We start from the raw sequence: 26,449 nt of genomic DNA, 5'->3' as shown, positions 1-26,449 counted from the left end.
CAGACTGTAAGGCTCCAGGCAGGTATTACTTTAGGATATAAACACCTCTCAGGTTTCCATTATAATTTCCTTATGTATGCAAATTACTGGAGTGGAATAATTATTAGACGCAAGGCAGCAGGACAAAGCATATGTGCTGAGGAATTCACATACATACATACATACATACATACTTCCTAGGTTCGGGAAATGCAGAATTACTTAAAGTGTCACTGTTGTTTTATTTATTTTCCAGAAATCAATAGTACAGGCGATTTTAAGAAACTTTGTAATTGGGTTTTTAGGCAAATATGCCATTATCTGCATTCAAAAAGACTTTCCCCAGGTCCCCCCCCCTCCTCTCTCTCATTCACTGCTTATTATCAGGAAATCTCAACTCTTTTACATCAGTCGGGCCCTGTGTAACCTATGGAGAGGGGAGGGGGGAGATTAGTTGCCAGCAGAGAACAAAGGATTACACACAAAGGATTTGTTGTCCTGTTTTGGTGCCTCATCTCCCCCCACCCCTCTCCATAGAAAATTTATGAAAACAGGGGGAAGAACTGCTTTTTCATAAAATGCATTTTTCGGCTAATAAACCCGATTACAAAAGTTTCTTAAAATTGCCTGTACTATTGATTTCTGCAAAAAAAAATAAAAATAAATAAACAACAGTGACACTTAAACTATGGTTTGATTATTCTTAAATGAGAGCGCTATACAAATATATGCCACCATATAGACCGTCAGTTGGTTGCAATGCAAAAAAAGAATAAAAATAAATACTGCAAAAAGGAAAGAATGAAAGGAAAAAAGGAGGCCAGCACAAGCCACCCTAACGGAGTCCAAGAGGTACACTCTATTCTCATGGCCCTTGTTCCCACTACATAAGTCAAATACGTTTACTAGAGATGAGCGAGTAGTAAAATATTTGACTTTCGAGAATTCGAATCGAATAGGCACCGATATTCAACTATTCAAATGAGTATTCGATCCTATTATAGTCTATGGGGAGATCACCAAGTCCCCCATGAAACCTTCCTAAACAATGCAAACACCTCCAGAATTACACTGTGACATCAGGGGGAGCATGCCTGGGTGCACCCAACACCCCAAAATCGCAGTATAATTCCACTCTCTGCAGTTGCAAAGGAAAAATATTTGTGAACGCTTTACGAACATTTATAGCAATGTTCACACATTTTGTTCGTATTTCTTGCGCAGTGTTACATACATGATTCCAATGTGTGTCCGCAGAGCGTCATGTTATCATGTCATCACGCGTAATGCTGTACGAACAATACTGAAACAGTATGTATGCCCTGCCTTTTTCTGGGCTACTGGAAAAATATGTATCACGTGCCTTTTACTGGGCTACTGAAACAGTATATATCAGGTGCCCTTAGTGGGCTACTGGAACAATATGTATAGCATGCCCTTAGTGGTGTTAAACAGGGACACTATAAGTCACTTGTACACACAGGGTACTGGAATGAATACACCTGCTGATGCTGATGCTGCTGTTATATCATATATTTTTAACACTGAGAAGTGCTTTTGATACAGAGATGACTTTTTTGCTTGATCTTAGCCCTGAAAAGGACTTTTGGGTTCTGTAGTAATCCTGCCTAACCAAAACGCTACTAAAACCTATCTCTCCCTGCTGCAAGATCTTTCCCTCGCTAGGTTGAAAGCTCATCTGCAGTCAAGAGGCGGGAGCCAAGTATTTAAAGTGACACTGTCACCCCCATATATCATTTTTCAATCATCAGACATTTACAAGCCTCAATTAGCCCTCTGCATACCTTATTTTTTATTTTTTTTTCCTCACGCTGGTTGATGAGAAATTGTTACTTTGATGAGGCGCTTCTAGCGCCACTGGGCGGGGCTTAGTCCCTGAAGCGCCACATAGCCCCGCCCAGTACATCGTCGTTGGCCCCGCCCCCTTGTGTACCTCATATGTCTTGGCCGCCGCTCACATTCTTGACTACTGCTGGATGTAGGTGATGTGCGCGTCCACATCACCCTGCGTCCTGCGCGTGCGGGCCCGTCATTCGCCGCGCAGGCGCAGAAGGTGAACACCGGGGCAGCCACTTCCGGGCTGTGCGTGCGGTCGCACAGCCCGCGGATTGCACCAGCCGCACGGTCCCTCGGCGTCCCGATGCCTCCGGAGCCCTCGCTGCCGTGTGAAACTCTCCTCACAGCCAGCAGCGAGGCGCAGAGTTAGTGCGCAGGCGCACTGCGGCAGTCTTCTCCGGCGCCGCAGTGCGCCTGAGCACTAACTTTGCGCCTCGCTGCTGGCTGTGAGGAGAGTTTCATAGCCGCAGCGAGGGCTCCGGAGGCATCGGGACGCCGAGGGACCGTGCGGCTGGTGCAATCCATGGGCTGTGCGACCGCAGGCACAGCCCGGAAGTGGCTGCCCCGGTGTTCACCTTCTGCGCCTGCGCGGCGAATGACGGGCCCGCACGTGCAGGACGCAGGGTGATGTGGACGCGCACGTCACCTACATCCAGCAGTAGTCAAGAATGTGAGCGGCGGCCAAGACATATGAGGTACACAAGGGGGCGGGGCCAACGACGATGTACTGGGCGGGGCTATGTGGCGCTTCAGGGACTAAGCCCCGCCCAGTGGCGCTAGAAGCGCCTCATCAAAGTAACAATTTCTCATCAACCAGCGTGAGGAAAAAAAATAAAAAATAAGGTATGCAGAGGGCTAATTGAGGCTTGTAAATGTCTATGATGATTGAAAAATTATATATGGGGGTGACAGTGTCACTTTAAGATTCAAGGTCATGTGGTTCAGCTATCCAATGAGGGTAGACGCCGTTTTCATACTGTGTGCGTACTCCCAGGGTCCCTCACTGCCTCCCTGCATGGTCATTGGATTAAAAAAAAAAAAAGCGCCAACTGCGATGGGAGGGCTTTCGAATGTTTCCAGTGTATTCGCCTCACTACTCAAATGAATTCGAATCTTTTGAATACTGCAATATTCAATCGAATACCTACTCGATCAAATCTTATTCGCTCATCTCTAGTTTTTACCTAATGCTGTGTGAACATAGCCTAAGATGTAATATCCATTTTACTTAGTACATCAAAAACCATTTCCCTCAGAATAGAACTGCATACGAAGTGGAAATGTGCACAGTGCAGAAGCATGCACCACAAACCTGCACAAAAACATGCATGCTAGTGTTAAAGGGAAGCAATCATGAAGATTTATGGTGCGTTTACACGGACAGATATATCTGACAGATTTTGGAAGCCAAAGCCAGGAACAGGTCATAAAGGAAAGATTGAGATTTCTCCTCTTTTAAAATCCATTCCTGGCTTTGGCTTCAAAAATCTGTCATAAATCTCCCTGTGTAAACGCACCATTAGGGTTCTGAGTTACAATAATGATGCTAAAGCATTTTCTACTACATTAACTGCTTGTTTGCAGTCGCCTCCATCTCCCTGAAAATGTAGTCTTATTTCTTCTCGTACTGTATGCAAATCAGTGCTAGCTAGCCATGTGGGTGATGTCACTTCCCCACCTAGTCACAGCTCTGGTGCTGTAGTCACACCCCTACTCTCTGCAATCCCGCCTCTGAATAATGTAGCAGGCTCCTGGCCCATGAATCATGCCCACAGACGTTGGGTTACAGCGAGGAAGGGAGTGACTTTAGCCTGGGCTTTCTGGGGTTTGATTGATTCAACAGAAAATCGGAGGGTTTTGGTAGAAATACAAACTCTAACATATTGGCACATTGTGGATTAGAGATTATAGTGGCACAGAAGTTGGCACTATTTCTTCAAGCAATTTATAATGCACATACCCCAAGCAGAAGCCAAAATGGTAAATGGAGTCTATTGATCGATTAAACAGTGCTGGTGTTAAATGTAGCCTGCTGGTTTACAGCTAATACAGTGCAAACTCTATAGGCTTACATACTTGCAGCATATTTCTCATTCCACTGCGAGTATGTAAAGCCCTGTCATACTAAAAGTGACTTTGTACCCACAATCTGACCTCGTACCGTCAGATAGCTGCTTTTACTCCAAGATCTGTCCTGTGGTCTGTTTGGCAGGTGATGCAGTTATTGTCCTAAAAAATAACTTTTAAACTTGCAGCCCTGTGTCAAACTGGTGTGCTCTAGAGTAATCATGCCCTAGGCCTGCAACGCCCCTCCGTCCCTCCTTCCCGCCCTCCTCATCATTACAAATGCTCCAGGCAGGATTTTTCCTATTCATCACCTGTATGAACACTGCACAGGTGCCTTAACGATCCAGCACATGTACAGTGTTAACACAGGAGATGAATAGGAGAAATTGTTCTAGAGGCATTCCTAATGATGAATAGGGTGCGGAGGAGGAGAGTCACAATCGTAGGGCATAGGTCCTCTTGGCTACGCCAATTTGACACAGGGCTGCAAGTTTAAAAGTTGTTTTTTAGGACAATAACTGCATCACTTGCCGAACCCCAGGACAGATGTTGGATTAAAAGCAGCTATCCGAAGGTACAAGTGGTTTGGGGGGTCAGATTGTGGGTACAGAGTCGCTTTAACAGGCTCATACATTACCTGGCCACACTCCTGCTTGCTTCTCAGGCTTCCAGCTTCCTGACATCCAATCAGCGCGTGCAGCGCACTGATTGGCTGAGGTGGACACCAGGGAGTCGGGAGCCTCAGAAGCAAGCAGGAGTGTGGACAGGTAATGTATTAGCCGGGTAGGGCCAGGTTAAGAGGGACAGGGCTTTAAAAATACTTACAGTGAAATGAAAAATATGCTGCAAATATGTAAGCCTATAGAAAATGACAGGAGAAAGGTTCGCAGAGGATTTTGCTGCGGAACAAGCTGCAATCATGTATGTGTAAAACTGGCCTTAGCAACATTTTTCCATCATTCACTTTGCAGGGTTGGTAACCCCTAGTTTTGTGCTCTTGTGAGGCTCTCATTTATTTGCCATTCTCAACCACAGAGCTGGCATTTGCTGGATGTTTTCTGCTATGTGATCCAAGTCTACAATATATCTAATAAAGTTACCAGAGTTTTCGAAGACATATAAGCTTCATTTCGTCCATTAATCTACCAGGACGTAAGTGTATGAGAATAGGCTGATGTCTCTCCAACCTAAGTTAGAGATTTGCTGACCCATGACTGCTCTTTGTGTACCATTGTAGTAAGGGAAAAGAATGATAAGCCACACTTTAAATGCACAATAAAATAATACAGTCTGCTCTCATTAAAATGATTATACAAATAAAATGGACAATTACTTTCAGCTGTAATATTTTATCCACCAAATATAGAGTAAACTGACTGAAACGTATAGCAGGGAATTTTGGGAGGGGAAGAAGTAAATTACAGTAAGTAAAGACACCAGTGTACTAGACTGGACTGCAGTGGAAAATATTGCTTATAGAACCTTGCAAATTACATCACAAACAGGATCCTAGTTAATGGTTTCTAAATGTTTATATATTTGTTGGCATTTTAACTTGCACAATCTGCTGTGTAAAACGTACACTCACAGTTGTGTAAAATCTTTCTAAACACATCCATCTGAAGCTCATAAAAAAGATGCCACTTAGTGTTCTGGTGTGCTTTTATGGCATTAATAAAGCTCCGGAGATTTTCCTGATTAAAGCGCCTGTGTCCTGCTGCAGATTTTTCACATTAATATTTAATACCCAGCAATGTTTTATATATGTTATATACTTAAGGACGCAGCTTTTTAAAAGCCAGAGGGTTCTAGCAATGTAGCCATATGATGGCTTGTTTTTTGCAGGAGGAGATGTATTTCTTAAACTGCACCATTTTGGAGTACATATAACTTTGTGGGGCGGTGGGGATTGGTACATATAGCTCTTTCTTGGGTAATAAATATAACGCTTTCATGGGGGGGGGGTGAAATATAGCTGTTTCTTGGGGGCGGGGCAATTCTGAGTTTTCTTCGAATTTTACATTTCTGTGGCATAAGAACGCCAGTGTTTTCCTGCAGATCACTAAAACTATAACAGTACCAAATGTATTTAATTTCATTTTTAGGTTTTACAATCTTTGCACAGCAAAAAAAGATATCTTTTATATACCCATATTTTAAAGACCCATATGTGACATTTCCAGATACTAAAATACCATGTATGGTGTTTTTTATTGGTTATATTTTTTCCATGATAGATAGATAGATATATTTATGCATATATACATACATACACACACACAATGCTTTTGGCACTGCCACATCAGGAGCTTGCTCTATTCCTGATTCCATGACATACTAGTTTGACACACATTTGTTTTACATGTATTTCTATAAAACAGGCCCCATGTAGTCTGACCCTGAAGTAATATTTTTTTGACTTTTACATCTTGAAAACATACTCTCAGTTGCAACAATTAATGCGTTAAGAAACTAGGCTTCTTAGGTTCTCAAGTCCTTATATAACCCATCCCTCATTGTCTGGGCAATATATGGAACACCTGGGAACCATATGGGGGAAAGGATGTTTTTTTTAAAAGAAAAAAATACCTTCCCGACCTAGCTCTTGTGTAGACATGCTTCCTCTGGAGGTGTTTCTACAAAATAAATGTTGCACCTATTCATACATGTTGCCAGAGTTTTTAAGCAAGTGCCAAAAGGCTGGCTAGGATAGAAGAGAGTCAGAACATAGACTGGTCAGAATACCAATGCCCACCAATGAAAGAAGGTGGCCTGGTCTGATAAACTGTGTCCTCTTTTACATCATGGGGTTGATGGTCGATCTTCCTATCTTGTTGCTTAACAAGCCTATTAGTAATAATTAAGCCATGTAATAAAAATGAACAGACAATACTTAAAGTGTCACTCTTGTTATAACTTTCAAAATGTAAACCATGTAAGTTACTTACCAGAAATCCTGGTCCAGCCTCCTGATGGCAGCTTTTTATTCTTGTGTTGGTTGAAAAAAAAGAGACTTAACACATGAAGTCTGGCCAGTACAGAGAGTCATGTCTCAATGTGTCCGTCAATCACATGACTGCCTTCTCTCTGTGAGCGCTCAGATGGCCTGGGATACACTGAACTTTCTGTGTTTAGACTCTTTGAAGAAAAAAAGTATAAAAACACAGGAAGTGCAGTGTTTTCCATGATAACTAAAAAACAATGAATGAATGTAAATTGCAAACTTGCTTTATACCACATCTGTTGATTTAGGTTTTAAAGGTATAACAGGTACACTTTAAGTTTACAAGAATGGGTTTAACCTTTTTAGGCCATGTGCATACAGGGTTTTTTTCTGCCATCCTCATGCTAATCAAGTTTGATTGACAGCCAGGTGCAGGGGAAGGATGATGGGAAGAAGCCACGTCCACTCCCCTAAAGCCCTCTTTCTGCTCTATGCGGGATCAAATAAAGCATAAAGAACAGCGTTAAAACAATGTTCTCCTCACCTGTCAGGTCCTGGTGCTGGTATGTGAGGCCCGGAGGCCTGCCAGGTTCTTTTTAATATAAAATCTTTTTTTGTCTTTTGTGTGTGTGTGTGTGTGTGTATGTGTGTAAATGTAATGTAATGTATCCCAACTTATCAACTCAACCAGGACACATAAGTTCTGAGAACATATTGAGTGGAAGCACCTGCACTTACACCAACTGCAATACAATTCCTGCTGCAGGTATGGATACGCATTTAAAGAAATAAAACCTTGTGTGATTTACTAACTTCTAAGAACTATGCTTTTAGGCATACAAACATTTTATTGCAAGCATTTAAGTGTAAATCATTTATGAGACAGAGAACTGAAAAGCTATTTTAGGGCTCGGACTAGTCCACAATGATGTGGTATTTTGGTTTCTTAAACCTCTGGGATTTTAGTGCTCAGTATTGCAGCCTGTAATGACAAAATAGATCAGGATATGGTAACCCAGATGTCATGTATTGTGAATGTCTTATACTAAAATATCCCATAGTGGGGATTTAGTTACAATCCTGCAATCTTGGGTAAAGTGCTTTGGCACTAAATATTGATTCCATATGCAGGACTGATATGCTTATAGGAGCATCTACCTATATTTTATGGCATCATACCTATGCCATAAATGTGTGATAGATGTGGGTCCTTCTTCTAGGCTCACACCTGTTTGGACAAAAAGGGTCCCCTGGTGAGACAGGCACTGGCCATCACATCAAATCCGAGAGTGAATGGAGAGGTGTCTGCAATTGTCCGCAGCTTTTTTTCTATTCGTCATGAATGTCCTCAGAATAGGCCATCAAACATTCAATATAGAAGGTCAGTCTCCCGATACACCTGCCGATAAGCTGTGTGAGTATGGCAAGTAGAAGTAAACACTGAAGAGGGTGTGGCAGTCACATGGGCATCAAGGACTCTTAAAACAGCCGATCCGCCTGGCGGGGCCAGGGGTCAGACCCCTGCCAATCTATAACCTAAATATATTGATGGCTTATCTTGAGCATCAATTTAAGGCTATGTTCACACTATGTAAAACAACAGCCGTAGTCCTCGACGCAAAATTACGGCCGTTGTTTTGAGGTTCCCAATTATGAATGCAATGCAATGTAACTACGGCCGTTGAATGCACACTACGTTTAAGATACTGGCCCTTGTATATACGTCCCCGTGAAAAATGAACATGTCAATTATTTCCAGCCAGTAATACTGCAACAACGGCTGTGGATTTCAATGCGGCCGCGAACGTAAAACTTAGATCTGCCGAATTAAACTTGATTTTGATGTAGAAAAATTTCTGAGTGGTTTCTCGGGCTGGGCGCAGTATTTAAAGTAAATGACCCGTTTCAGCCCACTTAAAAACATGCTAGAAAGCAAAATTAAACAACCGCCATAGTTTTACGACTAGCCCGTACGATCATAATTCCACGGCCGTAGTTTCGGTCGCAAATGTCCGGCCGGTGAAAACAACGGCCGTAGTTTTACATAGTGTGAACATAGCCTAATAAGGGTTAATAACAGCTTTAGAGAGGACTGCAAGCTGACATCAAGCTGATAAACTAAGTCTGGTTTAACACATCCTCCTAATTTAGCAAAAAAAAAAAAAAAAGAAAAAACACCAGGGGCCGGGTCTGGTGCAGAAAGAAGATGCCTCGTGGTGAGTATGAAGCATATACCCCCCCCCCCCCCATATGGGTTCACCTATTTCCATAACCAGCCGGGTAAAAACATCCACTTACTTTGCAATTATTGCCCTATTAGATGAAGCGACTTTTAATTTTCTCTGACTAAAAATAAACGAATGCAAACAAGCACTTTTGTGAACAACCAGAAATCATTTACCATAATACATGGAAGGATGGACGTTGCAATTAACATAAAAACTAATTTTCCTTAGTTGTTTGTTCGGTGCCTGCGCACAAATTGAAAGATTATTACTTAAACGTGAACGATACAACCATTTTCAAGCGATAATCTTTCTGGGTAATAGGGCCCTTAGAGAGCAAAAGCTGTTCCAGCCATGAAGGTTCTTCTTGGGAAGCCAAATGTTATTTTTCCTATTTTCCTGCAGCTTCACTGCTCTGACTGCAAAGAGATGAATTCAATCCCAGCATTCTCTCCACTTATGTCTCAGAGAAGACACCATTTTAACCCCTTAGCGACCCATGACGTACCTGGTACATCATGGTGCCCTGGGGGGTGCTCAGAGCGGGGTCCCACAATCTGCAGCCGGGCAGTGCCTCTATTAGCCGGCGCGGTCCCGTTGCCGCGCCGGCTAATTAAGCACTTCAATGCAGCTGTCAAACCTGACAGCTGCATTGAAGGGCTTCAGACCGCACGTCCCTGGTGTCTAGTGGGACAAATCTCCCCCCCGCGATGCGATCGAGGGGGGGGAGATCCATTCTTCTGCCCATGCCGGGCCTCAGGGTCGCAATGACGCTGATCCCGGCCCGGCAATAGATTGCTGTGGCCTGCAGCGGGCCAAAGCAATCTATGACCGATGTAATCGATCTTTATTGTGTATATACGCAGCATTGATCTCTATGAGATATCAGTGCTGTGTATATACAAGTCCCCCAGGGGGACTTCTAGTTTATGTAAAAAAATTAAAAAATAAAGTAAAAAGGTGTTTTAATTAATAAAAAATCCCCTCCCCTAATAAAAGTCCAAATCACCCCCCTTTTTCCATTTTATAAATATAAAATAAACAAATAAATAAACATATTTGGTATCGCCGCGCACGTAATCGACCAAACTATTAAATTATCACATTCCTGATTTTGCACGGTAAACGGCGTCAGCGCAAAAAAATTCCAAAGTGCAAAATTGTGCATTTTTGGTCGCATCAAATCCAGAAAAAATGTAATAAAAAGTGATCAAAAAGTCGTATATGCGCAATCAAGGTACCGATAGAAAGAACACATCATGGCGCAAAAAATGACACCTCACACAGCCCCATAGACCAAAGGATAAAAGCGTTATAAGCATGGGAAGGGAGCGATTTTAAGGAACGTATATTTGTTAACAATGGTTTGAATTTTTTAAAAGCCATCACATAATATTAAAGTTATACATGTTACATATCATTGTAATCGTAACAACTTGAGGAACATGCATAACAAGTTAGTTTTACCATAGGGTGAACAGCGTAAATGCAAAACTCCCCGAAATCAAAACAAATTCTTATTTTTTTTTTCAATTTGACAGCGCAAATGATTTTTTTCCGGTTTCGCAGCATATTTTATGGAAAAATAATGCCTGTCATTGCAAAGTACAATTGGTTTAGCAAAAAATAAGCGCTCATATAAGTCTCTAGGTGAAAAAATGCAAGTGCTGCGGACTTTTAAACATAAAATGAAAAAAAAAAAAGCGCAAAAACGAAAATTGGCTTTGACCTTAAGGGGTTAAGGTGTACCAAAGGCAATAATAAGATTTACATACCACATTATCAGCACCGCTGCAGTGAATCAGCTGGTGTGGATCTTTGGTGAATCCATGGGCTGTTTATGAGATTACTTGTCCACTTGAGGCAGGCCTGGCGCAAGCAATTGAGCAATGGAAAGAAATCTCCAACCCCCTGGTGACACGCACCTCTGCATATTCTGACCTGTCTCCAGTTCCCTCCCCAGCCCGCCTGTCATTACACTCCAGTGCACAACAGACCTCATAGGCATTAAGGAATACCGGCAAAGATAATGGGAACCAGTCCACCGATAGTACAGGTGATTTTAAGAAACTTTGTATTTGGGTTTATTAGGCAAATATGCCATTATCTGCATTCGCAAATACCTTCCCCAGGTCCCCCCCTCCCTCCTTTCTCATATTCACTGCTCATTATCAGGAAATCTCGATTTTTTTTTACATCAATCGGGCCCTGTCTGTTCTATGGAGAGGGGAGGGGGAGGAGGGAGATTAGTCAGCAGCAGACAGCAGAGAACAAAAGATTAGAAAGAGGGACCAGTGTGAAAGCGGTATTCAGAGGCCAGAGAGGTCAGTGCAGACTTCAGAGGAGATAGCTGGTGATGTAGCTGTAAACTAACTCTTTGTTGTCCAGTTTTGGTGCCTCATCTCCCTCCACCCCTCCCCTCTCCATAGACAACCATGAAGACAGGAAGGAGAGCTTCAAACTGCTTTCTCATGATAAAAATGCATTTTCGGCTAATAAACCCAATTACAAAGTTTCTTAAAATCGCCTGTACTAAAAAATTTAAACAACAGTGACACTTCAATCTTCATCCTGAGTGTGTCATGTGTGTGTGCTGTTCAAAAAAATAAACAACTCATCACATACCTGGAGATGCAAGGTCACACACGCCATGACCTAGCATCGCAGGACACATGCAGCGGACCTCCGATAGGCCTCCTACCTACCTCTATTACATACCCCCAAAGGATTTCTACCTACAGACTCCTTGACAAAAGGAATAAACACCAAAACGTCAGGTAAACTTATGGTATAAACAGAGAATAATCCGTTCCTGGCAGTTAACTTTACACATTTAGGGTGGGTTTCGACTACGGAATTCTCGCGGATAAATTCAGCGGAATTCCGTCATTTGTACTCGCTCACGGCCGAGCACCTTTCCGCCAGCTCCATAGACACCATTATATGGGCCGGCTGATTCCGCATTCCGCTGAAAGAATTGACGTGACAATTCTTTCAGCGAAATGCGGAATCAGCCGGCCCATAGAGTGCGTACAGGTGACGGAATTCCTTGGAATTTATCAGCGAGAATTCCGTAGTCTGAACCCGCCCTAAAGGAAAGGTAAAGGTGGACACATCGGTATAAACAGAAGATTACACACAGCAGGATGTTAATATTTTATCTACTGCCTGTTCCTTATGGAGCATTAACACAGTATTCACTGCTGCACACAATACAGTCACTCAGATTCCCATTTTACATTACCTCTTGTCTTCATTAAATTCATAAGGAGTAGATCCATTCAACTGGCATGACTTATGAGAAGGGCTCACAGAACCTCCACCTTCCTGATCTGAATTTGTGCCAGGTAAGACTCTGTTTTGCTGAATATCCCATTGTCGTGCAGCATTGTGAATTGCAATTCTTTTTTTCTCCTGCAAACGTAATAATAATTATATTAATAACTGTAAGTGAATGATTAACATAAAATGTTCCTATATCACTATTTTTGTAAACAATATAAAAGACAGGGGATACACTTCTGAGATATATACAACTCACATGTCCTTGGTATCTCTGAGCTGGTATCCGAGGTGCAGAGGATTCTAACCTGCAGACCAAAGGGCGTTGAATTGGATGCAAGGAGGAGGATTATCCAGCAGGCCACCGATAAAATCAAACAGCTTTATTAAATTCAGTCCATAAAATACATGGTGCAGAAAAGCTGCACCATCTCCAGATATTGGAGTGCTAGGTGCACTTCAGCATGCTGTGAACAAGGCCTAACATAGGCCGAAACGCGTCTAGATATCCAATCTCTGGAGTTGGTGCCACTTTTCACCATGTATTTTATGGACCTAATTTAAAGGGGTATTCCAGGTTATTTTGATATTAATTCTACTGATTTCTCTTGTAATATAATTAATATATCTCATTGGTTTCTATAATAAATTTTGTCTCTTTCTCTCTATTTTTATGTAAGTCACGTGTTTCTGTGACGTCACCGAACCGGAAGTGTGGGGACTTCCCCGACTCGGCCGGCCTCTTGGTGTTTATGTAGTTAGAAAGCTAGCAGAGCTTTACAAACGGCCTCCCTGCGCACGGGAGGTCACATGACACCCTGTTCCCGGGCGGCCTGTCAGTGTGAAGGAGGTCGCATCCACCTCCTGTATAATCACTAAAACCCTCCACCCCCTGCCAGTATAATCCTCCCGATGTCTCCCCCGGCCCCCTCCATCCTGTGTATACAGTCCTTTTCAAAGATCTCTCACCCCATCCCCCGGTCTCGGCACCTCTTGCACTCAGCTGACAGGCTCTCTCTCTCTCTCTCTCTCTCGCTGTGTGTGAAGCAGGAGAGATTTCTTTCCTGCTCCGTACACAGTTCCTGGCAGCTGAGTTTTATCGGGGCAATTGACAGGCACTGTGTACGGAGCAGGAAAGAAATCTCTCCTGCTTCACACACAGCGAGAGAGAGAGAGAGAGAGAGCCTGTCAGCTGAGTGCAAGAGGTGCCGAGACCGGGGGATGGGGTGAGAGATCTTTGAAAAGGACTGTATACACAGGATGGAGGGGGCCGGGGGAGACATCGGTATGATTATACTGGCAGGGGGTGGAGGGTTTTAGTGATTATACAGGAGGTGGATGCGACCTCCTTCACACTGACAGGCCGCCCGGGAACAGGGTGTCATGTGACCTCCCGTGCGCAGGGAGGCCGTTTGTAAAGCTCTGCTAGCTTTCTAACTACATAAACACCAAGAGGCCGGCCGAGTCGGGGAAGTCCCCACACTTCCGGTTCGGTGACGTCACAGAAACACGTGACTTACATAAAAATAGAGAGAAAGAGACAAAATTTATTATAGAAACCAATGAGATATATTAATTATATTACAAGAGAAATCAGTAGAATTAATATCAAAATAACCTGGAATACCCCTTTAATAAAGCTGTTGGATTTTATCGGTGGCCTGCTGGGTAATCATTCTGGCATCATATTCATACAGTATATACAGTACTTCAGCTGGAAATTCTACAGCATACCCTTATTTTTTGGACACAACCTGCCACCAAACGGTGATTATTTCCATCAGGAAAATCAGCTGTATTTTTTTTTTAATTCCTGGACACCCCTTTAAATAATTATGTCCCTGTAAATGATTGTTGGGGAGAACAATAACAATAAGGATAACAATCTAATAATACTGGAGTAGAGTCAAGTGCTGTCTGTGGGAGAGAATTTAGAGCATATATAGTTTTATGGTCATTTTCTTCATTTCTTCAGTGCCAGTAAGCCATTCATCAATTTGGCATAAGTATGCAGGTTTCACAATCACCCCGCAAGGGCATGTTTACCAGGGGTGGCCTGGAGCACCACAGGCTCATTAGAAAAGCCAACTATGCAAACATAACAGTGACTGAAGCTTAGGGAAAACAGTACAGGACTTATTTGTGAGCAGATTTGATACATAAAGGAATAGTACATGAACACACAGTTTGATATACCGTACGTTAGGTAGTCTATTTATCATTTCAAGTAAATTTATTCCTGCATTCACATATTGAAACACCCCTGTCATCGGTACTTGATTAGAAAAAACATATAATATATAGGCCAATAAACAAGGCGTGCCATGAAAGTGTCACACCATAGCTATATGATAATCTAGAGCATCCATAGGAATGGATAAATGCCGTATTAAGGTGGCACATTCATTTTTACTTATTTTCCTAGTATAAGTTCTCTTTTTCCTAGTATAAGTAAGAAGAGACTGGAAAGTAAAATGAAACGCACGCTATGCCTTAAGGTGTTTCCGAGTTATTTATATCTATATTAACAGGGTATTAAAATGCTGTGTCTTTGCTGGTGTCTAGCTGGCAAGTGACAGGAGTTTGGAACGTATGAGATTTCAAATTAGAAAGGTTGTACAGTAGAGGAGACGAGGTGCTGCCAACTGGCTATGGTTGAGCAGACTTCAGTGGACTGAAAAGAGCAATTAAATGAATTAAATGTAGTCAGTAGTAAATTAAATGTTCAATCTGAAAGGGTAGAAGATTCCAATGGAAGAATATGAGGTCCGCACAATGTGCTATTCACAGCTGCCAGTGAGAGTCACGGATGGACTGTGTGATAAAGATATAAAGAAATGGCTTGAACTGCTTGAGCGTTCTAGACAATAAACTCAAGCATCAGTTCTCGAAAGGGCACTGGCATTTCATTATCTTTGTGGAAAAAAAGAGAAGCTAATTTCAGGCAAAATGAGAGAACATTATCATACTTACAGTATACAGTAACGTATCATTTCATGCCTATAGTAGGATGCTGCATGTCAGCTCATACAGGCTTAATTTCTTGCAAAGTATGTGAGGGAAGGAAAGTAGATTCCTGCAGTAAAACCCCACAGCATATACTAATTATACGAACCATAATTAAAAGAAACAACTGTTTTTATTACTTAAAGGGGTATTCCAAAATAACTTGTCCCGAGGGGATGGGGAGTGGGGTCTGAACTTCGTATCCCCTGTCGATCTCTATATCGGGCCCATGGCTCTTCTGTTTTGCATAGAGCCATGGGTACAGCATGTGACCTGCAGCTTTATTCATTCCTAAGGAGCCATCGGAAGCAGCAGAGTGCTGTACTCAGCTCTCTCCTGCACTTCCATGAATGAAGCTGCGGGTCACTGCAGAGGGCTGGTGATGGGTACCGAGGGGTCGGGCAGGCCGGCGGGGTGACTGGCACGGTTGGGAGAGACAGCAGCAGGTGGCCGGGCCATGGGAAGGTTAGACGGCAGGCTGGTGATGGGTGCCGGGTGTAATCCCTGCAGCAGGGAGAAGCAGTGGTGGGTGAATGCCGGCAACCTAGAGAGAAGTCCCTGCAGCTGATGCAGTTCACCCGGCCACCGCAACTGCTTCTCCGTGCCACAGGAACACCTCCGCCAGCCTGCCCCAGCTTCAGGCACCCCTGCATTGTCCACTGCGTGCCGGCCACTGTTAGAACTCAGCACCGGCACACGGCAAGTTTAAAGAGCCAACCCGCTCCTGCTTCTGCACCTCACCCATGGAGTATAAAAAACAATTAAACACATTTACATTGTTCCCTTTGGGAACACACAGCTTGGTTCTCGAATTGTTCGGTTCTAGAACAACCTTTCAGAACGGCTTGTGTTCCGAGAACAGAGGTATTACCCTAGAAATAAATCAAGAATGCCCGCAGCACTCCAAGATAAGTGTTATCCTGGAGTGCTGTGGACATTCTTGATTTATATTTACAATTTGCATTTGATCTTCTGCTGCTGCTGGCCCCCATTCCACTATGGCTGTACACACTGCTGAGGATGGATAGATAGGCCAGCTCCACATGCAGTAGAAATTCCACTGCAAATGTCTTAGGGTGCCTTTACACAGAGAGAATTATCTGACAAATTTTTTAAGCCAAAGCCAGGAATGGATTTGAAAAGGGGGGAAATCTCAGTCTTTCCTTTATGACCTGTTCTCTATTTATAGTCTGTTCCTGGCTTTGGCTTCAAAAATCTGTCAGGCACCCTTACACGTTGAATTATGTGTGGAGTTTGCATTTCGCTACATTTACAGCAGCCAAAATCTATTACAAATCTGCAACAAAATCTACTGCATGCTCATATTTCCATGTGTAAAGTTTCCACATATGAAAGAGATTTGTACATCTGGTACAATTACCTTCCAATGTAATTCACTGTGGATTTTCCCTTTGCAAACTCTTGCTGTTGCAGATCATGCATCTTGCTTTTAATGTGTCCATGATATGTTTTTTTTTTTTTTGTAATACACAGGCAGGTCACATTATTCTAACCACCAACTAATATCCAGAGTAACGGACAGCAGCTAGATGGACTGGGAGTTACTCAATAAAGTTCCTTGTAGGTAGTCACAGGTATATGGAGCCATACTGATTGCAACACATCTACAGCTACTGTAGGGTGCTTGGGGAAGGAGCCATAGAGTGAACAAGATTAATGAAGTGGTCCCACAAATTATCAATTTGCTTCAAGTCTGTGGACTTGTATGCAGCTGCTCAGCCATGGAAATGCACACTGCAGCTTTTGTGCTGATTTTAATTCCCGGTGAGGTTTGAACTCTGTCGGGGTATGTCTACACTACGGAATTCCGGCGGATCACCCACTTATGATTCCGCAGCTCGCATCTCTGCTGATCCCATAGACTTCATTCTATTGTTTGGCTGATTCCGACGTCCGCCCAGGAATGAGCGGGGGCAAGCTGCAGAATCCGAGGTTGGGTGGTCCGCCGCGAATCGGTAGTGTGGACATACCCTGAGTCAGCAGTGTGGTTTTTATTCACTATGAGCAAGAGCAATCAGTAACCCAAGTAAAGTCCATAAACTGACTTGTAGCAGCAGTGGCATCCTATGACCCGCTCAAAAGGCAGTTTACATTGGACGGCCTTGATTTTATACACACGGGGCAATGGTTTATCTGCTGAATTATACTCAGCATTTTTATTATTTTGGCGGGGGTTGTTTTAGGTTAATTGTTGCACAATACTTCTCTAGTCCATTGTAATTCATACTGTGCAGCACAAATAAACGGAACAAAATAAAAAAGAGAGTAATACAGCCATAAAGTAAATTACCTAGTGACAGAATTACTTTCATGTTAGCAATATGGCGGGGATTTTATGTGCGTGAGCAGTAGATCACAGCGACTGTTTAACGGCTTTATGCCTGTGGAAAGTTTATTCTAATGGCTTGTGAAAGCGAGCAAGGACAAGAAGGAGGAAAGACTATAGCTAAGGCAGCTTACGCACCACTAGTAAGTATTCATCAGATGTAACTAGCATGACTGCAGGCTCTCAGTATTAGTTCTATCATATCTATTTATATTCAGATTATTTCATGACACGGACAGTTCCGTTACCACCATAACATGCAATACTCTAAACACCTATATTTTCCTGTTTAAATCTGAAATGCTTTCAAGCAATACAGGAATTTCACTTCAATGCGGGCAACATATTATAACAACCTAACAGCGACTTAATATCTTAAAGCGTAACTGTCATTTCAGGGTCATTTTTTTTAAAACATTAAATATCAACAGTTCAAGTGATTATAAGAAACTTTGTAATAGGTTCTATAAACCAAAAGAGTTTCCTTCTGGACTGAAAAAGCAATCTCCCAGCCTTCCCCCTGACTGCAGAAGAAGCAGGATTTCTGTCTCCATTATGTGGCTATGGAGAGGGGAGGGGCTGTTAGGAGTGACTGAGCACGGAGGATTTCTGCACAGCACAACACCCTGCAATCCTCTCTCAGTAAGTTTATAGATAAGCGCTGACCTTTCTGACCCCAGAATCCTGCGGTTTAGGTGCCCAGACAGTCTACAAACAGCTGACCTTCATGTCACCTCTTCCTGCTCCCTCATCTCCCTCAGCCCCTCCCCCCTCCAGAAGGATAGAATGGAGAGAGCAGAGCCCATCTTTACTGGCTTCTCTGTAATGAAGACGTATTTGCCTGATAATGCACAGATAAGAAGTCAGGGGGGGGGGGGGGGGGGGGGGGGGCTGGGAGATTGCTTCTTGAGTACAGAAGGAGGCTTTTTTGGCTGATAAAACCTATTACAGAGTTTATTAAAATCGCTTATACTACTGATTTCTGCAATAAAAAAAAATATGACAGTTACGCTTTAAAGGTCATTTAATCTTAGTAACATTTTAGTCTATGACACCTTGTAGAAGAGTACAGCCAAACAGACCGTCTCTTCAACACTTACAAGACACAGTTTAATTAGCTCTCGGCCGCACATCGCTATTACACGTAGCAATGCGCGGCTGATGGTTTTAGGTCTTAACCTAAAGAAATGATCGGCCCATTCATCTCTTAAGCTCATTATCGCTCTGTGTAATAGGGCCCTAACCGTAAATATAGAGATGGCTGTAGGTCACTGAATATGACCGCCACTGGGCAAATCACAGAATACAAAATATGGCTAAGTTCAAACACTGTAAGAGACCGGCCGTTTTGTGACCCGGCCGGGTCACAGAACGGCCGGTTTAAGAAAAGTTCATCACGGCCCGCATCAAAACTCCTCACTGCACACAATGGAGCATGATACTGGAGCCGTTCGCTCCATAGTGTGCACAGACAGGGTTTTCTGCGGCTGCAGAAAACTGACGTGTCAGTTTCTCGCGGCGCCACTAGGGATCCCAGCCAGAGTGTATACCATGTGTATACACTAAGGCCAGGATTCCCTCAGCCGGCAGCACAACATAAGTACCGCAGAAATCACGGCCGTTGTAACAACGGCCGTGATTACCGCGGGACTTACGTTGTGTGAACATAGCCTACATGTTATACTGAATGTTTTCCCAAAACACTATATAACAGCTTGTCCTGCTCTATAACGTAATTGCAGATTCTGTTTGTTTGTTTAATGGGACAGGTTCTCTATCAATCTCTGAGTTTAATTTAATTTTCTCTACACTGACGCCTAAGGTCAGTGAAGAATCCGAAGGCCACCATGCACCTGAAACAGTTGTCTGATATCAGTCTAAAGTATATGGGCGCCTTTAGAGGGAACCCTTCACTTTTCACACATAAAGGTTCTTAGCAAAGTTGTAACTTATGAGATCTGATCATCAACCTTCACAGGATGAAAAACTTCATGCAGGGGATTTATCCTGCCAAACAGATCAAGGCAGATTACAGCTGACATCTAATTGGCTGCTACAGTCAAAAGGTTTAATATCTGTACCAGTTTCTACAAGACAGACCCTGTATGTCTGTCGCTACCATGCAATAGGGCAAAACGCCAGCATTAGAGGAAACTCTGGTGCAACTATAGACAAGTTTATCGTAATGGTTTCCGGATGAGCTAAAATTGTTAAAACCTGATGAATGAAATGCTCAATTTGCCTTGAAATTCTTGCTTGACAGATATTACCTTTAATAAGGCCTGTTTATGGCTTTCACGCTTCCTCTCTTCCTCTTTTCTTGCCAGAACAGATGCAGTACGTCTTTCTTCTTCCTAAAAGGAAAAAAAAGAGGGAGGGGGGGATTCCTATTACCAATGCAATATAAGATGTGAATAACTAATTCTTCACAACACTAATAGGCTTTCAGTATTTCAGAGCAACAAACTGGTTTAAGTTGTTACTAGGCCACAAGTATCCACTAAATGGAGGATATGTTTTTTATGTATTGGTAAGGGACACATTGTGGTATGACCACATAATATGGAAATTCTGCAGGTTTCTTTCCACCCAGATTTGCCAGCAGAAATTTTGCAGCATTTACGCAGGTAAATTCACAGTAGCCAATCCGCACCAATTGATGCCAATTTTAGTGTGGATTTGCAGCTGCACATTTTGGTGCAAAGGATGAAAAAGTAATAGAAAGCCAATTAGTTAAAACTTTGCAAATTTTTACTTTCTATTGAAGTTTAAGGGGAAATAAACCTCAAATCCCCAAATATTACTGACATGCGGTAGATTTAAAATCTGCACAGCTTTTCGCTTGCTCATCTGTATGACGGATTTTTGGTGAACTTCACACATGTACGACAGCTAAGAGTAGTAATGTCTAAACACCTGGGACCGCATCCACTAATTAGCCATTAAGGATCCATTTACACAGAAAGATTATCTAACAGATTATCTGCCAAAGATTTGAAGCCAAAGCCAGGAATGGATTTGAAAAGAAGAAAAATCTCAGGCTTTTCTTTATGACCTACTCTCTGTTTATAGTCTGTTTCTGGCTTTGGGTTCAAATCTTTGGCAGATGATCTGTCAGATAATCTTTCTGTGTAAATGGACCCTTAGATGCAGCTGTCAAAGTTGACAGCTGCATTCAAATAGCTATTTCCCCCCATCGTTGGTGGTCTCGTGGATGGATCACCCCTCCGCGATCGCGGAGGGAAGACCTGTTCAACTGACCCAGCCAGGCATCAGCGCCAGAATGACGCTGATCCCAACTCGGTACTCTATAGATCTGGTCAGCAGCAGACCAGAGCAATACAGCACTGATCTAAAGGATCAATGTTGTATTATGTATACTACACTGATCTATATGATAGATAAATGTAGTTGTATTAAAAGTCTCCCAGGGGACTGTGTAAAAAAAATAAAGTTTTTTTCATTAATAAAAAATCCCCTCCCCTAACAATAATTTAAATCACCCCTCTTTTCCCATTTTATAAATAAAAATAAATAAGTAAATTAACATACTTGATAACCCTGCATGGGTATTTGTCCGAACTATTAAATTATGACATTTCTGATCTTGCATGGTAAACGGCGTAAGCGCAAAAAAAAACGCCAAAGTGCAAAATTGTGGATTTTTTTGTCACATCAAATCTGGAAAAATTATAATAAAAAGTGAACAAAAAGTCACATATAGGCTCCCAAGGTACCGATAGAAAGTAGAGATCATGGGGCAAAAAAATCTCACACAGCCCCGTAGACCAAAAAACAAAAACGGTAATAGAGCAATTTTAAGGGACATTTCGATTTTTAAAAAGGTTTTCAAAAGCCAACAAATAAAAGTAAAAAAATAAGTTATATAAGTTGCCTATCATTGTAATCGTACCAATCTGAGGAACATAGATAACGTCAGTTTTACCATGATGCAAATGGTGTAAACACAAAGCCCCTCAAATAAAAAAAATTGCACTTTACTTTCAATTTCACAGCGTAAATAAATTTTTTTCTGTCATTGCAAAGTACAATTAGTGGCGCAAAAAGTAAGGGCTCATTTGGGTCTGTAGGTGGGAAAAAAAGGAAGTGCTATGGCCTTTTAAACACAAGGAGGAAAAAAAAGAAAGCGCAAAAGCAAAAATAAGCCTGGTCCTAAAAGGGTTTTTAATACAGTAAATAAAAATTATGGCTGCCATGACACTGAAAATTTTTTATGTAAATAACATGAAAATTAAGAGGCTAACTTTGGTGTACACTGCGAGTGCCCAGTTTGGAAAACTAGCTGGCAATTACAAAGAGCAAGCTGCAACCTGATAGTATCTCATCCCAAAATGTGTAACTGAAACTATTCCTTTACCCAAGCATCTGTTTTAAAGGGGTATTTCCCAAAAATAAATTTTTTGCATTAATACGTTGCCCTCCCATAGCTTTTCATCTTTCCAATATCAATGTATTATCGATTCTGCACAGTTTTGCTGTTATCTAGGTACATTCACCCCCACCAAACGCATAAAATCATCAAATCCCAGTCCAACCAGTCTCCACTCCCTGCTCCTGGCCCCCACCCTCCGGGATGGCATCACGTCCTCCTTCTCTTCAATGGGCCGGGTTAGGCTTCTAACCCAGCCAAACTGAAGTGAAGGAGGACACTGACAGCAGTGGCTGATGTTAGAGAGGGAACAAAGTATACAAAAGGTAACAGCACAAACAGCCAAAAGGCAAAAAAATTAGAAAAAATAGAAAAAATAGAGTAGTGCACGCCTCACCAGATGGAACTCAAAGAAATCCGGACTCCAAACAATGTAGTAAACGGAGACAGCACTTAGGTGAAAGTGAAAAAATCTTGTGGCTTTATTCACACCCCTGCAACGTTTCGGCTATACACACTAGCCTTTCTCAAGCTTCACAAGATTTTTTCACTTTCACCTAAGTGCTGTCTCCGTTTACTACGCTGTTAGAGAGGGAGACAGCAGCCACCCCCGTCACCTATACAGTGAGCCCCCCCCCAGCCCCAGAGCTCAACCCCTGACTGCCACCTTACTCACATCACCCCCGTCACCCGCTTACCGACCCCCCACCCCCACCTTTCGCTTACCCTTCGCTGGGATCAATCGCGGCACCCATCAGTCACCCACGGCTGTCAATCGCGCCGCTCGCCTGTGGCATCCCCGCGGGTCACTCCATCTCCACCTAAAGCATCTAAGCTACCGGCGGCACCCCCCCCCCTGAATCCCCCCCCCACCCCCGATTAAGCTTAAACACGGCAGCGGCACCCCCCGCCCCTTATGGTTGTGCTCACCCGTGGCACCACCAAAACCCCCCCTCCCTATCACCCACGGCCCCCCCAACACCCCCGCAGCTCACCCGTGCATGGGGCTCATCTGAGTTCTGCTACACCATCTCAGCTCTGTTACACCTATATCAGCTCTGCTACACCATCTCACCTCTGCTATACCATCTTAGCTTTGCTACACCATCTCAGCTCTGCTACGCCATCACCATCTCAGCTCTGCTAAGCCATCATCATCACCATCTCAGCTCTGATGGAGTTTCTAGGGATGGTCCGAACCTGCCGAGGTTCGGGTTTGTATGAACCCGAACGCTCGGCATCAGATTCACGCTGTCTGTCCGCTCCGTGGAGCGGGTGGATACAGTGGGAGGACCGCCTGGAAAACTGGGACACAGAATATGGCTATGGCTGTATCCCAGTTTTCCAGGCGGTCCTCCCCCTGGATCCGCCCGCTGCACGGAGAGGGCAGACAGCGGGAATCATTCCCGAGGATTCGAGTTCGTACGAACCCGAACCGAACTCTGTTCGGACCATCCCTAGTAGTTTCCTATATTGATAATAGACCAGCTTTTAGAAAAACTTGTAACTAAGGAACGGCAGCAGCTAGAAAGATGGGAGACGGCTCAAAATGCTCAGGGGGACTCGGTGAGTAAGGCCAGCTATGTTTGGGAGCATTACATTTTTTTTTTTGCTCTTGGGGGGGGAATACCCCTTTAAGTTTTTTTCAACTTCACCTTTCTAAATGCGCAAGCACACCATCCATACCAAGCATTGTTACAGCATATACATTACAACCTTCTTGCGGTTTTAGTACACTGTTGAGAAAGCACTAACTGTTAGAAGTTTAGAGCCCCGGCAGGAATGTCCTGAAAAGGGAACACTTGTGCAACCTTTGCTCTGTTTTCAAGACCTCTTGCTGAGAAGGTGGAAATTTCCACTTAAAATACAAAAACAGGAAATCCAGAAAACATAAGTTCTTGAGTGGTGCCCTACTATGGTCTCGGTTAATTAACCATATCTGGGTATCTATATACACATACACGTCTCATAGAAGGGGTTCATATATAGATATAATTGTATGTATAGCTTTCAGGTAATAAACTATTACGATTCCATTGGTGTTATTTCATGAATATTTACAACAATAAGTATGTGATCATCAGTGCATAAACACTATATCAGCCGTGGATATCTGTCGTGTATCATCAGTTTTATTAATTATTATAAAATTACTTGTCCATGGTAATTTATCATTTCAGTATGAAGCGAGACTCTCCCCATCTGTGCATACCAATGGGCCATTACATTAAAACCACCTGACTAATATATTGGTTTCTTTATGTATTCAGTCTGTAGGCTACATTCTGGTGTTACTAGATTATTAAAGATATTTAATTAAGTCAACAGCTTTATTGTTATGTCTGATAACTATAATTTTCAATATTTTTAGTGCAGTCCAATGAATAAAGTGTACGAGTACAGCTGCATTACAGCTCAATCCTGCCACCTAGTGGCCCATCATCAGGTACCATTATGAAAAATGGCCAACAGCAGTCATTCAACAATCCTAATGTCAAATCTACTTCAATATAAATGCATTAAGAAGAAATAATGTTTTTGGCGCTGCAGCAAAATTCTATCACATGATGCAGCACTGCTTCTAGAGAGAATATCTCTGAGCATTCAGTATGCTGTGAGATGATAGAAGGAAATTACTCAAGGTCAATGCAACCATCTGTCTTGTTATCTTTCCATACCCTGTTAACTCAGCATCTAAATAGAAAACAGTTGTACAAGAAGCACAGAAAGTAGCGTTCAGTGTAAGACTGGCTGGCAACAGAATGAGTGAAAGGCATCGAAGGGACAGTTATAGACAAAATATAGTCCTGGGTAAAATTACAGGTATGTACAATATTTCATGTACAAAATTATCAAATACTGGATGATCAATGTCTTTATTACTTAGGCAGATATCTACCCAATTCAGCAGATAATCATTCCATGTAATAGGGCCTTTACTCCCTATCCAAAGGGACCAATCAACACAACATAAAATAAATGACAAAATACTGCATGTAAATAGCAACCCCTGTCATGGTCACCTACCAAAAGAATGACGGCGATAAAAATTTGTGACCAGAGGTCAGCAGACACCCCCCCCCCCCCATTCTCTCAATAGAGAATCTGACCATCAGACACTTATGGCACATCCATAGCATGCCACATGCGCTACACTGACAGTAGTACAGGCAGAAAACACATTGAGGTTAATGGAATGAGCGTAGTCTACTATTGATTATGTTAGGACCATCTGCAAAATGGCAATGTATATGTTCCAGAGAGAGTCCTAACATAATCACGCTCAGTCCATTGACCTCAATGTGTCTGCTGCCAGCACACTATGGTATATGTCAGCATAACTTTTTCACAAGATCTTCCAATTAAATGTGATTGGGACAGCAGACCCCCCCCCCCCACCCCTTTTCATGCATAGGGTGTGGACTGTCCAGATATGACACAGATTTCAGCATCATATCTAATCAATGTAACTTACAACAACTTAACAAAACCATACCTACACAAGAGTTATCAATATTCACATGCACACAAACACATACACACACTCTTTACTAGGTTGATGCATAAGCAGCTAGGATGGCAGACGGAAGTATGCAGTCCGCCATTAGGGGGAGTCAGGGGCCCCCCAGGAGATTTATCAGCATCTCTCCTCGTCCGAGCCCTGTCAGGTTCATTTTTATATGCTGCAGGCTTTTACTGCTGCACTCCTATCCCAACATAATAAAGAAGTGATACTTATGCATCCCGGTGCCCCTGCAGCCACAGTGCCACCAGCTCACTGTCAGCCTACTCCTGAATCTCACAGTTCCTGTGTTGTGACTGCGGTGACGACACGTGTTGGGTCTCAGTCAGGACACCGGATCTCATGGTCATAGGGTGATCAGACGAACTTCCTTGTTATCTGTGCTTACCTTTCTGGTGTTTTATTTTATTTGTATATTTATACCATGTCCTAGTTTGTAGCACTTGAGCACTTTAGAGTTTAGCACTTTTCTACACTAAGTTGTTCTTAGGCATTTGTGATAATCATTGACACATTAGTAGAGGATATTTAGATAATCAGCTTTGACGTTTGGGTTTAATTATATTTTTGTAAAAAAACATTTTTTTTACGCCAGTCTGTTTTTTTTATTTCACTGCACAATAAGATAGAGTCTTTGCATATTATCATATATATATATATTGTTTTGACCATGAGGAAGGATTTGTTTTTTTCTGGTGATGTCCTGATGTAGTGAGAGGACTATCATATCCTCTCACTCTTTGGATTGCTTATATACCTATATGGTTTTTTAAATTTTTTTAAATCATGTTTTCTATGGTGCTTCTTTCTGTCTTGTTTTTCTTTGGAA

General features: G+C 42.6%; 1 protein-coding gene across 1 annotated transcript in view; it reads right to left on the bottom strand.

The window, feature by feature from the left end:
* LRRC49 (leucine rich repeat containing 49) overlaps positions 1-26,449 on the bottom strand; it is a 91,194-nt gene that overhangs the window by 15,914 nt on the left and 48,831 nt on the right. Inside the window, exons 11-12 of the mRNA XM_069956555.1 lie at positions 19,978-20,061; positions 12,317-12,486 (exon numbers count right to left, since the gene is read on the bottom strand). Coding sequence (XP_069812656.1) covers positions 12,317-12,486; positions 19,978-20,061 — 254 coding nt within the window. The remainder of the gene's footprint in view (positions 1-12,316; positions 12,487-19,977; positions 20,062-26,449) is intronic.

This window comes from Dendropsophus ebraccatus, chromosome 1, assembly GCF_027789765.1.
Source record: "Dendropsophus ebraccatus isolate aDenEbr1 chromosome 1, aDenEbr1.pat, whole genome shotgun sequence".
NCBI classification, from domain to species: domain Eukaryota; kingdom Metazoa; phylum Chordata; class Amphibia; order Anura; family Hylidae; genus Dendropsophus; species Dendropsophus ebraccatus.
This window is presented reverse-complemented; position numbering and strand designations above follow the sequence as displayed.